The sequence below is a fragment of the Equus asinus genome, chromosome 8 (assembly GCF_041296235.1).
Source record: "Equus asinus isolate D_3611 breed Donkey chromosome 8, EquAss-T2T_v2, whole genome shotgun sequence".
In the NCBI taxonomy this organism is placed as follows: domain Eukaryota; kingdom Metazoa; phylum Chordata; class Mammalia; order Perissodactyla; family Equidae; genus Equus; species Equus asinus.
This window is the reverse complement of record NC_091797.1, coordinates 30,537,854-30,552,991: the sequence shown is the minus strand read 5'-3', so window position 1 is coordinate 30,552,991 and position 15,138 is coordinate 30,537,854. Positions and strand designations below refer to the sequence as shown.

The window sequence follows — 15,138 nt, the reverse complement described above, 5'->3', positions numbered from 1 at the left end:
TCGCTCCCCCGCCCCCATCTCTCTCTCTCCCGGCTGCCGCTGCTGCTGTTGGCTCCTATTCTCCTCCTCCTCCTCCTCTCTCCTCCTCTCTGCTCCTCTCCGCTCCTCTCTCCTCCTCTCTCCTCCTCCTCCTCCTCCACCTCCTCCTCCTTCTCCCCCTCTCTCTCCCCCTCTTTCTCTCTTCTCTTTCTCCCCCGTCCCCCCGCCCCCTCCCCCCCAGGCCTGATGAGCAGGTCTCGAGCCTCCATCCATCGGGGGAGCATCCCCGCGATGTCCTATGCCCCCTTCAGAGGTACGTGGTTGAGGGGAGGGGGAGGGCCAGTGGGGGGGGGGGGGCACGAGGGGGAGGGGCAGGGGCGGGGGGTGGGGGGAGCAGAGCTGGGGCCAGGGAGGGGAGCAGCTGAAATGGAGGGAGAGAGGAGGACCGGGAAGGCAGGGATGGGAGCAGTGGAGAAGGAGGGGTTGGGCGCCAGAGGATAGGGGTAGATAGGGGCCCGAGGGGCCAGGAAACAGGCTTTGAAGGGGGCTGAGGGAAAAATGATGAAGGGGAAACACTGCCAGAAAGGGTGGGAAGATAGAAGGATAGGCTTGGGGGAAGAGCTGCAGAAATAATTTGGAGGTGGGAGCTGAGAGATGAGGAAAATATCAAGGAAAATAGAAGAACAGAGTCTTAGAAGAGGGGCTGGGGGGATGAAAACATAGGGGTGAAAAGAGAAGCCAAGAAGATGGGGGGTAGAATATGGTGAGGGGGCTCAGAGAATGGTAGGGGGTAGGGAAAAAAGAGGAGGATGGAGGGAGAAAAGAAGGGGCCAGATGGAGAGAGAGGGAGGCAGGGAGGGGGGAGGAAAGAAGGGTCCAGATGGAGGGAAGAGAGGAGAGAGGGAAAGGGTTGGGGGAGGAGAGACCAGGGCGGGGGGGGGGGGGGGGGGGGGGGTGGGGGCGGACCACATTATGTGTGTGTTTGTTGGGGGGGGGGGCAATACAAGTAAGATTGAGTGATGGGAGTAGGGGGCAGGTTAGGACCCTGCCCCAGGCTCTGGCCCTCATTAAGGCCTTTGACCAGTGAAATGTAAGCCCTGGGGTCTTATCCGCTCCCTTCACTTCACCACTTTTACCCCCCTCCCCCACCTCCAATCCTTATTTCCATTCCTCCTCCCTCCTCTGGTGTCCATCACCTATATCTTTCCCCCTATATGGTGTCCGTTCCTTATATGAGTCCCCCTTCTGTCCTTCCCCTGTATCAGTCTCTTCTCTGGTGTCCATGCTCTCTCCCTGTCTTCTATCTGGTAGCTCCCTTATATCTTTGCCACCTCTTCAGCTCCTCCTCCTTGACCCCCTGCACTAGTACTCCTATTAGGTCCACCTCATTTCCGCTGCCCCGTGTCCATTTGGGCTCTTCTGGTATATTCCCTTGTCCCTAGGGATTTACCATCATTTATGCCTCCTTTTCTCTTAGATCCATCCCTGCTATTTGTCCCCCAGCCCATCCTCTACTCCCTACCCCATTCCCTCTCTTGTCACAAGTCTGTGCCTACCCACTTTCCCGTAATACCTCAGCTCTTATCACCTACTCCTCTTTGCTTGTCTCTTCTCTTCCTGGGGTGTTGGAGATTTGGGGTGCAAAGACAGGTTTTGACGGTTGGAACAGGGCCTATAAGAGATGCCCATCTGAGCTCTGTGGGATTTCTCATCCTAGTACATCTTTCTTCTTTCTCAGCTATGTTCCTGTCTCTTGCATCTGCCTCCTAGAGTCATCCTTAAACTTAAGTTCAGACAGTGTGTGTGTGTGTGCGTGTGTATGTTTCCAGAGTTGCTCCTAAGCTAAGTTCCGTGTGTCCTTCCCTGCTCCCTGGAGGAAGGTGCCCCCTGAAGTCTAACTGCCTCCCGGTGGCTGCACCCTGAACCATCCCCTCCCATAATGATCATGTGTATCAACATTCTCCTCCTCTGGGGGTCCTCAGAGTCTGAGTGTGCGGGGCATGTTGCCTGCAGTGTCTGCAGTCTCAGAGCCTAGGTATTGGTAATCTCTGCATCTAGGGGGTACTGCTTAGCGTCTCTGAGATGGCACCGAGATAGTGAGAGTTTCAAAGTATTGGGGTTTCTAGATATCTATATTCTGGGGGTTCATCCCTCACTCTGATCTGCAGGTTGGGGAAACTGAAGGACATGTTTGTAGACAGAAAGGGGCTAGGTTTTTCAAAACTCTCCTACGTAGGGCATTAAGTTGGAATGAAGCTCAAAGACCAGTTCTTTTCCTGCAATATACGTATGATTAATTATCCTGTAAAGGAGACAGAATTTGATTTTTCTTCCTCTAAACTTTCTCTTATTCTGATGCCTTAAGCTTATTTATTTTCTGTCACTTTGTCACCAATTTGATTTCTCTCTTACTCCCATAGGGCCTGTCCCCTGTGTTCCTGTGATGGTGTGTGGCATTGGGGTTTAAAGGAGAGGCAGTTTGCAGGGATGGGAGCATGGGAAGAACAGGAGAGTTGGGGAAGAAGGACCCTGGGGGCATCTCTGAGCCTGGGCAACCCTTAGTCTACTGTTCTTTTCTAGAAGTTTTGTCCCCATCCCCAGCTTTAGTCTTTGAAGGCCCCCTCCATATCATGGGCCTGGATCTTCTGTTCTTCCCTTCCTTCTTTCTTCCTCAAGCTCCTCACTGTGCCTTGGGAAGGTTCCTAACCTGTGGAGTTGGCTTCCATCCTGTCCATGGAAACTAGGTGGGGAGGGGAGAGGACAGTATTGAATCTTTTGATCTCTGGGCACAGAGTGGGGGAAGAGATCAATTCAGTCTTTAGTCATTCAAACAAGGGCATATTTCCTACCTCACTCCCCAGCCCCTCCACAGCCAGATGCTGACAACATCCATCCTCCCCCTACCACCAGAAGAACCAGAACTTGCCCCAAAGGATGAGCAGGGTGGGGCTAGGGGAGGAGGGAATGGAGGATAGAGGAGAGGCAGGAGGGGAAGCCCTCTCATGTCTGACTCTGTGCGCAGGTAAGCCCCCTCACTTCCACTCTTTTCCAGATGTTTAGCTCTTAGAATTTCATGACCCAAATGTTTCTACATCTCCAACCCCATTCTTCTTTCCCACAGCTGTGCAGCTTTCCTCTTACTCTCTTGCAGACGGGTGGTTCTTGTCTTCTGTAGTTATTCGGACACCCTCCCTCTTCTCAGACACCTGCCACCAATGTCTCATTGTGTTTTTCTTCTGCCAGTTTTGCTGTACCCTCCACCTTTTTATTTTTCTGAAGGGGATGGAGAGCTCCTTCACCTGTCTCTGCCTCCAAACCTGTACCCTCTCTGTCATGATATAATTTGCTTCCCTGAACCACCTCTCTGTATGTCTTCCCCCAAGTCTACAGAGCCCCCTGTGATGTAACTCCCTTCCCCTCTCTCTCCCCAGATATAGAGGCTTATCTTCTGTTCCTTTAAAGTTACCAGGTGCCTCACCCCTAACTGTGATCTCCTCAAGGTGGGTGGGGTCCCCTTCTCCCACTTTGTGGACTCTCTTCTAGCCGTTATAGGCCTCTGTCTCCCAAATGCATATAGCCTCCCTTACCATTTCTGTGTGTCTCTGTCCCCCAGATGTACGGGGACCCCCTATGCACCGAACCCAATACGTTCATTCCCCATATGATCGTCCTGGTTGGAACCCTCGGTTCTGCATCATCTCGGGGAACCAGCTTCTCATGCTGGATGAGGATGAGGTGAGCAGGGTGGGAAGGTTGGGAGAAGACCTCTGGGTAATGTGGGAGAACATGGAGAGAAAGATGGGGAGAAGCTTCATGAGTGAAGGGGCGAGAGACACAGGACGGCAGACAAAGAAGAGAGAAACATGTGCAAGTGATAGGAAGAGGGTGGCCATTGAGATTTGGGTTGGGATGTGGAAAGGAGCAAGAATTCTCTCACCTTGGCCAGGGGGGTCTTTGAGGGCCATGTCCAGTGTTGGGGAAGAAATGTGGTTCCAAAGATTTGGGGGGTGCCTCCTGTTTTCACCCAGCGCGTGTTGTGGGATGGGTTAGGATGGGAAAGGGAAACCGAAGGACTTGGAGAAAGGGTGAAGGAATGAGAATCACTTGTAGGATCACCCCAAGAACCCTAATCTCTCCCTTGACTGAGCAAGATCCATCACTCACCACCCCTTGTCCTTTCCCCACATGGGGCAGAGTGCAGGGAGGGGAACTGAAGGGCTCAGAGAAAAGGCAGGGGAGAGTGGGGTCTTTGGGAAACTGGGAGGGGGCTGGAGGGTACTAGGAGAGATGACAGAGGATGTTGGCTTGGATGGCGGTGAAGACTGGGAAGGTGCCTCAGACCAGAGTTGAGAGAAACACTGAGAGGGCTTTCTCCAGGGACATCAGGAAGGAATATAAGGGAGGAGATGCCTGGGGATGAGGGGAACTGGGAGTATGGGAAGTTGTCTAAAGGAGTAAGAGTGGGATAGGGGCAGGGACTGGCCAGAGAAAGATGAGAAATGAACAGAGGGTTCTTGTGGGAGGTGATGGCCAAGCAGGGTGATTAGAGAGCCAGGGGAGTGTGGATTCTGATCTGGGAGCTGAGTTAGCAGTGGAGGGTCCATCCGAGGAAACAGTGGATGTGAATATGAAGGGTGGATGTCCAGAGGTATGATTCAGGGTGTAGGGGTGATTGGAGGACCAGCTTTAGAGACTTAGAGGGTAGCCTGTGAGACCAGAGAGGTGGTGAGAGCTGTGCCCAGAAGCTGTTGGAGGGTGTAGTGAGGCAGGGCTAGAACTGGAGTGGGGGTTAACCAGGGTTTTGAGGGACCTGGGGGCAAGAGAGAGTGTGGAGAGATGGCTGGGTAGAGAGATTCCAGGCCACAAAGTTGAGGCGTCTAGGGGAGGACATGGGAACGTTAAAGGGTGGTTTGGGGAGTCAAAGTTTTAGGCATTGGGGGGCATTTGACTGATTCACTAACAGTCACCAGTCTTAAGCGAAGGTGTGGGGTCTGTTGGATAAATTGGGGAAACTGGAACCAATAAGAGTGGGGCCTGTTGTGAGGATGAAGAACGAGGACAATGGGTGGGGTAATGAAGAAATGACAGATGGAGACAGGTTGAGGAGACCGGTGGCCAGCAAGCTGAGGGGCAACAAGAGTGGCCAGAGTCTGGAGTAGGAAGGGTGCAGAGAGAGGGGAGTGGGATGGAATTGGGAAAATGAGCAGTGTGTAGGGCCACAGGGAGCTAGAATTGATGGCTTGTGGAACTAGGGCTGGGGACTAGTGGGGTGGGGATGGTTCCCGTAGGGGTGGAGGAGATTGGAGGGTTGGAGAGGGGATGTTGGGGATGAGGCTTAGGGAGAGGTAATGGCTAAAGGGAAGAGGGAAGTGAGAGAGGTTGAGTTGGGGGGGGGGGCGATGGAAAGAGATGAAATGTGGGGGGAGGTGACCAGGCCCTCTGGGGGGTGGGGAGGTTGGGTCCCAGTCTGGCCGCAAGCCTGGCCGTGGGAGGGAGACAAGCTGTGGATCCTGATTATAAATGCAGCTTCTGCTACCCCCGTGACAGGCAGGGAGGGAGGGAAGGGGGTGAGGGAGGTGGGAGGTTGGGAGGAAAGCAGAGAGAATGGAGGAACTGAAGGTCAAGGGGAAAGTGGATTCAGGGAGTAGCAGACTCCTGAGGGGCTGCGGGAAGAGCTGAGTAGGGTTTGGGAGAATTCCCTGGAGGGTGTTTCAAAAGAAATGGAGGGAGAAAAGAGGAGGGTGGGACGGGAGGGAGGGAGAAAGACTTGGAGAGAGAAGGCAAAGAGAGATCGACTCACCCAGAGACACTTAAAGAGTGTGGAGGGGCAGAAGGTGGGCAGGCCGGGTGGAAAGGGAGGTTCATCCTTCCTTGGTGGGGGAGGGAAAGAGGAGGGTCGGCCTGGGCCAGTGAGGTCTGACACACCCCCGCATCCCCTAGATACACCCCCTTCTGATCCGGGACCGGAGGAGCGAGTCCAGCCGCAACAAACTGCTGAGACGCACAGTCTCCGTGCCGGTGGAGGGGCGGCCCCACGGCGAGCATGGTACGGCGGCCGAGCAGGCTCTCGTGCCCCGGACAGTGGCGGGGAGAGGGCTGAAGGTGGACCGGGCTGCAGGGAGCGGGGAGTCGGGGACCTGAGGGAGCTGTCAGGGGGTGGGAGGAGGCGGAGACAAAGTCTCACCTCCTGCGTGTGGGAGCCTGGAGGAGAAGCGCCCTCCTCTGGGATCTGGAGCGCGACAGGGGCTGTGGGTGAGAGGCCCCAGTGGTCCTGGCTCTGTTTCGCTCCCTTTTTCCTCTCCAGCAGCGAAGTTTGACTGTTTTCCTGGTGCTTGTAAAAATAGTCTCTTTAGATCTTTAGCTTCCTGTCCGAGTGTTCCTGCCCCTGCCCCTCCCAGCCGTTGGTCTGGGATCTTGGAGAGAATGACCTAGTTCCTGCCCTCCCTCCAGACCTCTGCCCCACCCCCAAGCTCCTGATTCTTCTTCCAGACCTTCTGTTCTGTGGGCCCTCCCTCATTTCTTGCCCCTTTTTTCCTCTTCTTTTCAACTGCTTCTATTTTCTGCAATTCTGTCACCCCCTTTCTCTTTCTTCCCCGATTTCTCTTATTTTCTCTACCCCTCTTGATTCCTCTGTCTCTCCCCACCGCTCCCGGTGGAACTCCATCAGACCCCCATCTCATCTCCTTTCTGTCTGTAGAGCTATCTGCTCAGTCTGTCTCCAACTCTCTCCCTCTCTCCATCTGTCTCTTCCTCTCCCTCCCTCTTTCTGCCCCCCCTCCACCCCCCTCTTTAGTCATTTAAAAAAAGATTTTTGTCTTCCTGAGAAGTTCGCTTAAAAGGTTTCCATGGGAACAGTGAGGGGAGATGAAGGCAGAGAACAGTGATCTGCAGCCAAGGTGCAGAGAGACGCCCTCAGCCCCCGGAAACCCCCTAGTCACTGCCCCCTATTACCGCATTCCCCTTCCAGGACCAGGGATCTAGGTCCTCTATCCCCTCAAACCCTGGTGACCCCTTTCTTCCACCAGCTCCCCTTCCCCTCAGGGATCCAGGCTTCCAGTTTCTCTTCCTTAGAACCAGTGGCCTGTCTCCGTCCCTTGGCTCCCATCAGCCCTCTTCTGATAAGCCCAGGCCTCACTGCCCTTGGGGGCCAGCTCTGGGACCCTGGGTGGGTGGCCAGGGATGTGTGTCATTGTCATGGAAACCTCTGACCATGGGGGTGTGTGGGTGGTACATCTCTGTGAGGCAAAGCCAGGTGGTGGTGGTGGTGGTGGTAGTGGTGGTGGTGGTGGTGGAGTGTGTGTAGAGAATGTGATGTCTGTCACATCTGTGTGTGTGTGTGTGTGTGAGTCATGCCATGTCTGGGAAAGGTTTGTGTGCACGTGTGCATACCTGTGTGTCCAGGCCAGAATGGTCACATGCTCATAGAGCATGTTTATCATATGTCCCGTGGTTGGTGTCTCTGCCCACATTTCCCCATCTTCTTCCTTACCCTAAGTCCTCAGGGTCTGGGGTCTCTGATGTCGGTCTCCTGTGTGCTTTGGGTGGGGGGACTCGTGTGTGTTTGGAGTTGGGGATGGTATGTGTAGGTGGTTGTGTTGAGGGTTCAATAGGGGTTGGGAGGGGGTCCAGGGGTATAGATGTTTTGGGAGAGGGTTAGTGAAAGAGTTGATAGCTGGGGAACGTTTGGCGTTTTTAGGGGCACATGGAATGTGTAAAGGGTCTGGAGGATGTGCAGGGGACACTGGGGTCTTTGGGGCCTTGCGAAGACGTGTGCTGAGGCTGTGGATGCCCGAGCCCAGGAGAGGTCGCCGGACCTTTGAGGAGTATTAGAATCCAGGGCTCCTCCTCTGCTGGGTGGAGCCGCCACCCCTCGTTCCCTCCGCGGTTTTGGTGGGGGGTCCTGCTCAGGCGGGGATGGTGGGAGGCCCGGTTGGTTTTGGGGGTCCCCTCGCCCCCCTCCCCCGTCTCTCTCGCGCTGTCTCCGGGCGACGGGGCTCGTGACAGAGGCGGCCACGGCAGCAGCGGTCGCCTAGCAACGGCGGCGGGGCCCGGGCAACGGCGGCAGCGGCGGGAGCGGCGGCGGAGGGAGCCGTTCCCGCGGCCGTCACCGCGCGGCCGTCCCGGCCGTCCCGGGCCCCGCCGCAGCCCCCATCGCTCCGGGCGGCGCGAGCCGGGCCGCACCGCCCCCTCTCCCGCCGCACCCCGCCCCTCCCCCGCGCAGGGGCGGGGCCCCTCCCCCACCGGGGACACCCCCGACCCCCCCCCGGGGGGCGGTGCAAGGTAAGGGCGGGGCCGGGCGGACGAGGAGCGCGCGCGTGTGGGGAGGGGGGCGCCGCGCGCGTGGGGACGGGGGCGCGCGTGTGCGTGGGTGCGGGGAGGGGGGTGGGGAAGCCGCGGCGGCGGCGGCAGCTGCTCCCTCCGCATGTTCTCGCTGCATCTTCCGAGTGGGGGGAGTTATGGTAACTGGAGGGGGGGCAGCGGAGGTGGGGTGGGGGGGGTCTCGGGGACCGGCTTCATGGAGGCCAGGGTCGCTAGCGCGCGCGGGGGCGGCTGGTGTGGGGTGGTCTTGAAGACCCTCAGTGGAGACGGCAGCCCGTGTGTCCGCGTGTGTGTTCGTGTTCATGCTCGTGTCCCGTATGTCTGTGCCATGTGCACACGGGGGCCCAGTTCCTCGTGCACACAGGTGCAGCCAGCCGTGTGCAAGCCTGTCCTGTCTTATCCTGCCTCTGCCCGGTTCCTGCCTAGAGGGCTGCTGGCCCAGCCACTGTCTTGTGAGCAGTCCCTGGCCATACTGATATATGTCACCTCTGACCCTAAGCATGCATGCCCCTGGCTAGGGCTCACCTCCTGTCAGTCTCCTGTGTGTGGGAATGTGTGGCTGCATGAGCAGGATTTTCTGTGTCCCTGGTGGCAGGTGTGTGTCTTTGCATGTGTGTTCCATCTTTGGCCTGGGTATCTGTGTCAATCCCAGCATGGGTGTCCAGGGTGTGTCTGGATGTGGGTGGTGTGCAGGTGGGGGGAAGGAGTAAATGTGTGTGAGTGTGTTCCTTGGAATCCTACCGTATATAAAACACCTTTGGGCTACACAGGTGTGAACCCCTGCTCAGTTGGGGAGTGGGGACAGAAAAGCTGAAAAGGGAAAGAGCGGGATAAAGAGGAAAAGTCCGGGGAAAGGAGAGGAGGAATGAGAGGCTTGGAGAGGAGAGGAGAGAGAGCCAGGGAGGAAGAATAGCTGGAGAATGACAATGTGGGAGATAGTTGAGCCAGATTTAGAAGAGAGAAAAGAGGATAAGAGAGCTTAAGATGGAGAACTGGATGGAGGTGCTGGGAGAAGGGGCCTGGGAGCTGAGGAGGCCGGAGGAGGACAGTCAGGCCTTTCGGGAAAGTGATCTCTGAGAGAAGAAAAGGGCGAGAATGGGAGAGGCACCGGGTTCATAGAGGCCCTGTAAGATCAAGCTTGATTGGATCAGGGGAGGCCACTCAGGCATAGAGGCTGGCTCACAGTGAGGCCTGTCACGGCAGAAACTGTCATTAGAGGTTCCTGTCTCCAGCACAGAGTTTTGCCCCCATTTCTCTGTCCAACTCTGTTCCTCATCCTGCTCTGGCTACCTCCCTCCTCTGGCTCTCCTTGAGAGCTGCCAGCTGGGTGTGACAAGAAAGAAAGGCCGAAGGGAAGGTTAGGATTTGGGGAATTGGAGAGCAGAGCAAGATTCTGTGGGTGAGGGCAAGATTAGAGAGGTTGGAGAGGCGGGAGTCCAAGCCCTTGCAGTGTGTGTGTGTGAGTGCAATTGTGTGTGTACACAGGGTGTGTACATGAGTGGGTGTATGCACAATGCCTGTGTTACGGGTCTGTGTAGGTGGCTGTTATGTGTGTGCATGCGTGTATACATCATGCAGGGATGGGACATGGAGACCCAGGATCACACTGTATCCTTATCAGGTTGGCTCTGTGTGTACACAGTGTGTGCTGTGTTTTCTGTATGTGTCGCTGCATGAAGCACTAATAACGAGATGTCTTGTGTTTCTGTCACTCTGCCCCCTTTTCCTATGTGTCTCTGTTATTCTTTTCTTGGCAGCATTGAGAATCTTTGTAAGTATGTGTGTATGTGACTTATGTGTGAGTTCATGGATCTTAGTTTCTGGCGATATGTATAAGGTTATATTCCAAGAATCAAGCAAACCAATTAGCAAATCCGTTCTCTTTTTGTGAATTCTGTAGTTCCAAAGCAAAATTGTAGTGGATTTAAAGTTAGACTTCATGTCTTTCTTAGAGGAGCTAGCATATGAAAATAATGGCTGAGCTAGGTTCCCTGGAGTGAGAGTGAGGCAGCCATACCTGAGAAATGCAGAGACTAGGAAAAAGATAGCCTGCACCCTTCGAAGCATGGTTGAGTGTGTAACAGAAGGATAAGTAATGCCTTTGCTTCTTGGTTTTTCGTTATTCTGGTAGCAGTCACGGAGTCAGGGAAGGGCTGGTGAAGAAAAAGGGGTTGTCCTGAGACAGAGCGGATGTGGTTGTACTTTTCCTGTGAATGAAGGATGTTCGCGCTTTTGGGATATGGAGACACCTCGATGTCGTCAGATCCATGGTGTACTCAAGCATGTATCTTAGAAGTTAAACTGGCTTCCCCTGTGTGGGGGCCATGTGTATGTCTCAGGGTTAAATGTCCATCTCTGCAGTGTGCTGCCCACATGATTGCCCAGGGGACTCGGGCCACGCATCCACACCAGCAGCTCTCGTGGGTGCGGGGTTCAAGTATGTACTCTCCTGTTGCAGTGCTCACATATGTCTAAGCATGTATCCCGTGGGGTCTGTGAGCCTCAGGGTCTCAGAATGTGGATCCGTGGCACCCCAATGCTCACAGTTGTCTGTGTGTCTCATAAGCACCTAGATCCCCATTTATTTTTGTATTGTGGTTCTCACATGTGTACCCCCACAGCTCAGTGTATGTTTCTGTGCTCTACACATGTGTTCCCGAGGGACTGACAAGGGTTCTTGTGTCATGGGATCCACATTTTTGTGTGCAGACCTCCTAACACCTGGGTTTTAGAGGCAGAGGGAAGCTGGGGACTGATTCTAGGGAAGTTTGCGGGAGATTTGCAATTCTGGAAGCAAACAGTGAAAATGTAGCTGTGGCTCTTCCTTGTTCTGGAACCTAGAGGGTTAACAGGCAGCTCTTCCGGTCCACCCGCCCCCCAAGCCTGTAGCTTCTTGTTGCCGTGGAGATGGTAGCCCCGCCCCTGATGCAGTACCTGCCCCCCCATTGGCTGCAGTGGTGACTGTGGGGCTGAGGGGGGAGCCCAGGCCTGGGCAGCCATTCTGGAGCTGGAGCCGGAGCTTGGCATCCCCCCACTTTCATTCTCCTCTAGGCCCTCGGCCCCTCTAAATTCCCTGGCAGCACAGCCTCAGCTTCCCACCTCGGAGCTGCCACCCCTCTAGACTCTTGGCAGTCTGAGCTTCATCCGCATTCACCTCCCCCCCACCCTCACTTGGGAGTCCCCGAGCCTCCACTGCCCATCCTCCCCACTCCCCTGCATTCTTTTTTTTCCCCTTCCCCCCCTTCCCTTCTGAGTCCCTGCCACTGCAGTGCACGTGGAACCCACCCTTCCTCCCCTCCCCCCATCTGCCCCTTCCTTGAATTTTCTGTCCCCAGGCTTCTTCCCCTGCTACTCCTCACAGGTCCCTTCTAAGACTTCCCCCTCCAGTCCAGGGAGGGGGTCATGGGAGGCAGCCCTGGCCCTCCAGACAGACAGGGATTCCAGGAAGGGAGATCAGGTGGAAGATGTGCCCAGCTAAGAGAAGAGGAAAGCCTGCTTATGGGCAATGACCTTTAACCCAACTCCCCCCCCCCCCCCCAGCTGGCCCCTTCCTGGGGGGGTGAGCACCAAGGACCTAGCTTCTGTGGACTTTTGGTATCCTTTATTACTGGGGTTTTACTGACCCTCTCAGCCATGCCCCTCTGCTGACTGCCAGTCCCAGTCATGGGCCTAAGGCCTCCCACCCCGTCCCCCTCCGGGGGCTCCGGCTCGGGTTCCTTGCCCCCTCCTTCCCGCCGCCAGCCTCTCAGCCGCCGCTGCTCTTCCTGCTGCTTTCCGGGGGGTAGGTGAGGCTGGAGCTGAGGGGCAGAGGGAGGTGGGCAAATGTACTGGGGCCATGGGTGGAGACCCAGACTAACAGCGACCCCTCCCCACTTCCCTCTGGCCCTTTCCTCTCCTCCAGAATACCACTTGGGTCGCTCGAGGAGGAAGAGCGTCCCAGGGGGGAAGCAGTACAGCATGGAGGCCGCCCCCGCTGCACCCTTCCGGCCCTCGGTGAGTGAGTGAAGGTGCCTGCCAGATGTGGCTCAGCTGGGCCCCCTCCCCTCCAGCCCCAGCTGGAGCCTCAGGATTCTGAGAAAGGGGGCAGGAGGGGGAAAAGAGAGAGAGAATGTGTGTGTCTCCCCACCTCTTTGGTTTTCCCCTTCTTGGCTCTGCCCCCCTGCCTCTCAGACCAGCCCTCCCACCTTCTCCAAGCTGGTGTGTGTGTTTGTGTGTGTGCTTGCACCCGTGGGAGCAAAGGAAGACAAAGTGGTAGCAGGGCTTCTATCCCCCTTTCCTCGCCTCTAGAGACTTCCCTTTCCCCCCGTCCCACCTTCATCCAGGGACTCTTTACCAGCTGAGGGGTGAGTAGGTAGCATTGACCCTGCCCCAAATCACCCCTACCCCCATTGTCACCCCCAGCAAGGCTTCTTGAGCCGGAGGCTAAAAAGCTCCATCAAACGCACGAAGTCACAACCCAAACTTGACCGGACCAGCAGCTTTCGCCAGATCCTGCCTCGCTTCCGAAGTGCTGACCATGACCGGTACAGGGGCTGGAGCGGGTGGGATGAGTTGGATGCCATATAGTGGGCTCTGGATTGAGATTGGAGGGATGGGGGTTACCTGAGTACAGAGGTTGAGGGCCTCAGATTGGTCAAGGGATGTTATAAGGCATGGGACAGAACAGAGAAGAGGAAGCAAGAGAGGGGCAGGGAGCAGCGAGAGGATGAGCAGAGAGTCAGGAAAGAGAGTGAAGGTGAAGCCAAGGAGGGAGTCTCCTGGCCGACAGAAGGATGGGCTCCATCCAGCCCAGGACTGAAGGAGCTGCACAGAAAGGCAGAGGAGTGACAGAGCCTGGGAGGGGCATTTAAGGATCCAGGGAAGGGAGGAGAGAGAGCGGTGTGATCTAGGCAGACGGGTGTGAGGGAAGGGACAGCATAGAGCATGACAGAGAAAGGGGAGGCCGGCACAGGTATACAGGTTGACAGAATAGGGAGAGGCTGTGGTTAATCCGTGGCCTGAAGCACTAGGAAGAAGCCCTTGGAGAAGTCCAGAGGGCACTGTCTCTGAGCCGGGGTTGCAGGAGGCTCATGTTTGCTTCTGTTGTCTGCTTCTTGGGGTCCCTCTTTGCGTTTCCCCCTCACCCAATCTCTCCCCAGGGAGAATCCTGTTCTTCCTTTCCCCCATGTCTGGCCGCCCCCAGGATTGGGCAGGTAGGGAGGTTGGGATAGGTGAGTCACACCTTCCCCAGCCCCCCTCCCATGTCACCAGAGCTGGATTTGGGGCCGGCAGGGGGTGAGGGCATGGTATTCCTGGCCGCGGGGGCGGGGGGCCGGGGGAGCGTCGCGCTGACGCCCGAGATGACGGGGCTGCTATAAATAGCTTCTTGGAGGCTCCCACACCCGAGCTCCCCCTCCCGCTTCCCTACTGCTCTCCACTCTTCATCCCCTGGCCATCTCCATCGCCCTCACTCTCCTGTGCCTCCTGTTCTGTGCCCCCATCCTCCATTCCCCTCAGCTCCTTTCCTTCTGCCTTCCCACAGTGATTGTCCGGGTTTCATCCCCTCTGTTCCCCATCTCTCTTCTTACGTCCATCTCTCCAGTTGCCCCTCCTCATCTTCTCCATCCTCTGTCTCTCTGCACATGTCCTTGCCTCCCTCTTTCCTGCTTCTTGTCCTATCTCCTCTTTTTCCCCAGTCCCCATTTTCAGTTTCTCATCTTCATTTTCCTTTTCTGCCCACAGCTTTCTCCTATTTCTTGTGATTGTCTCTCACTTTTCCCCTTGATTCTGCTAAAACTTGACCTCTTACCTCATTCATTCATTCTTTGAATCACTAAATGTTTTTTAGCCACTAGCTGTGTGCCAGGCCCAGACAGACATCTTTGTACTTCTGTTTTTTTACTTGCACTTTTTTTTCCCCTTGTATCGAGGCTCTGGTTTTGGGGGGTCACCTAGAAGTCCCACCTGGAAGTGTCCCAGGCCCACTTGTTCCCTTTTTTTTCTGCCATGGTCCATTTCTGGGTTGAGATATTTCTAGGTGTCCCCAGTCCTCACAAACCCTTAGGTGTGAACTGGAGGGAGGGGGTTTCTTAAGTTTCTGATTTCTCTTACATTCCTCATGTCCTTCCCCAGGATAGGCTGGATTTCTTTCTGTCTGTGTCCGTGTGGGATGGGGGTTCAGGAGGCCCTTTCCCCAAGTCTCCGTCCTACAGCCAGACTGATGATGCAGGCCCCTGGGTGTGTAAGCAGAGTGGGGCCCTGATCCTCTCTCCTGAACCTCCCGCCTGCCAGGGCCCGGCTGATGCAGAGCTTTAAGGAGTCGCACTCTCATGAGTCCTTGCTGAGTCCTAGCAGTGCAGCTGAGGCCTTGGAGCTCAACTTGGATGAAGATTCCATCATCAAGCCAGTGCATAGCTCCATCCTGGGCCAGGAGTTCTGTTTTGAGGTACTGGATCTAGTGACCTGGGAAAGGCTGAAGGGCTGGGGTGAGGGAAGGTGAGGGCAGAGGGGCCTGGAGAAAGTGGCACAGGTGGGAATGTCAAGAGAACAGAAACTTTTGGGGCTGGGAGAAAGGAGGATAGGCCAGGGAGGAGGAGATGGTGGTGGGGTCTACAGTACTTAGGAGTCAGCTCCCCTCTGCGGCCCCGTCTCAACTCCACACCCCTCTCTAGGTAACAACGTCATCAGGAACAAAATGTTTTGCCTGTCGTTCTGCGGCCGAAAGGGACAAATGGATCGAGAATCTACAACGGGCAGTAAAACCCAACAAGGTATTGGGAGTAAAGGGGACATAGACAGCATGGGCAAGGCAAAGGTCAAGCCACAGTGGAAGCTGAGAGACTGGAGAGGAAGAGGAATTAA

At 55.8% G+C, this 15,138-nt stretch overlaps 1 protein-coding gene across 16 annotated transcripts in view; it reads left to right on the top strand.

Moving 5' to 3' along the window:
- The window catches only part of SYNGAP1 (synaptic Ras GTPase activating protein 1), a 33,252-nt gene that overhangs the window by 1,751 nt on the left and 16,363 nt on the right, over positions 1-15,138 (top strand). For 11 of the 16 annotated variants that reach the window (XR_006531843.2, XR_006531844.2, XR_006531842.2 and 8 more), the window contains exons 1-7: positions 200-292; positions 3,593-3,714; positions 5,920-6,025; positions 12,200-12,291; positions 12,700-12,821; positions 14,569-14,722; positions 14,949-15,047. Coding sequence is in view for 10 of the 16 variants with exons in the window: in XM_070515093.1 (XP_070371194.1) it covers positions 226-292; positions 3,593-3,714; positions 5,920-6,025; positions 12,200-12,291; positions 12,700-12,821; positions 14,569-14,722; positions 14,949-15,047 (762 nt within the window). In the remaining 6 variants the exon portion in view is untranslated. Of the gene's footprint in view, positions 1-199; positions 293-3,592; positions 3,715-5,919; positions 6,026-8,032; positions 8,260-8,367; positions 8,439-8,512; positions 12,084-12,199; positions 12,292-12,699; positions 12,822-14,568; positions 14,723-14,948; positions 15,048-15,138 lie in introns of those variants that run through there. The other 5 variants (XM_070515091.1, XM_070515096.1, XM_070515095.1 and 2 more) reach the window with 5 other exon arrangements.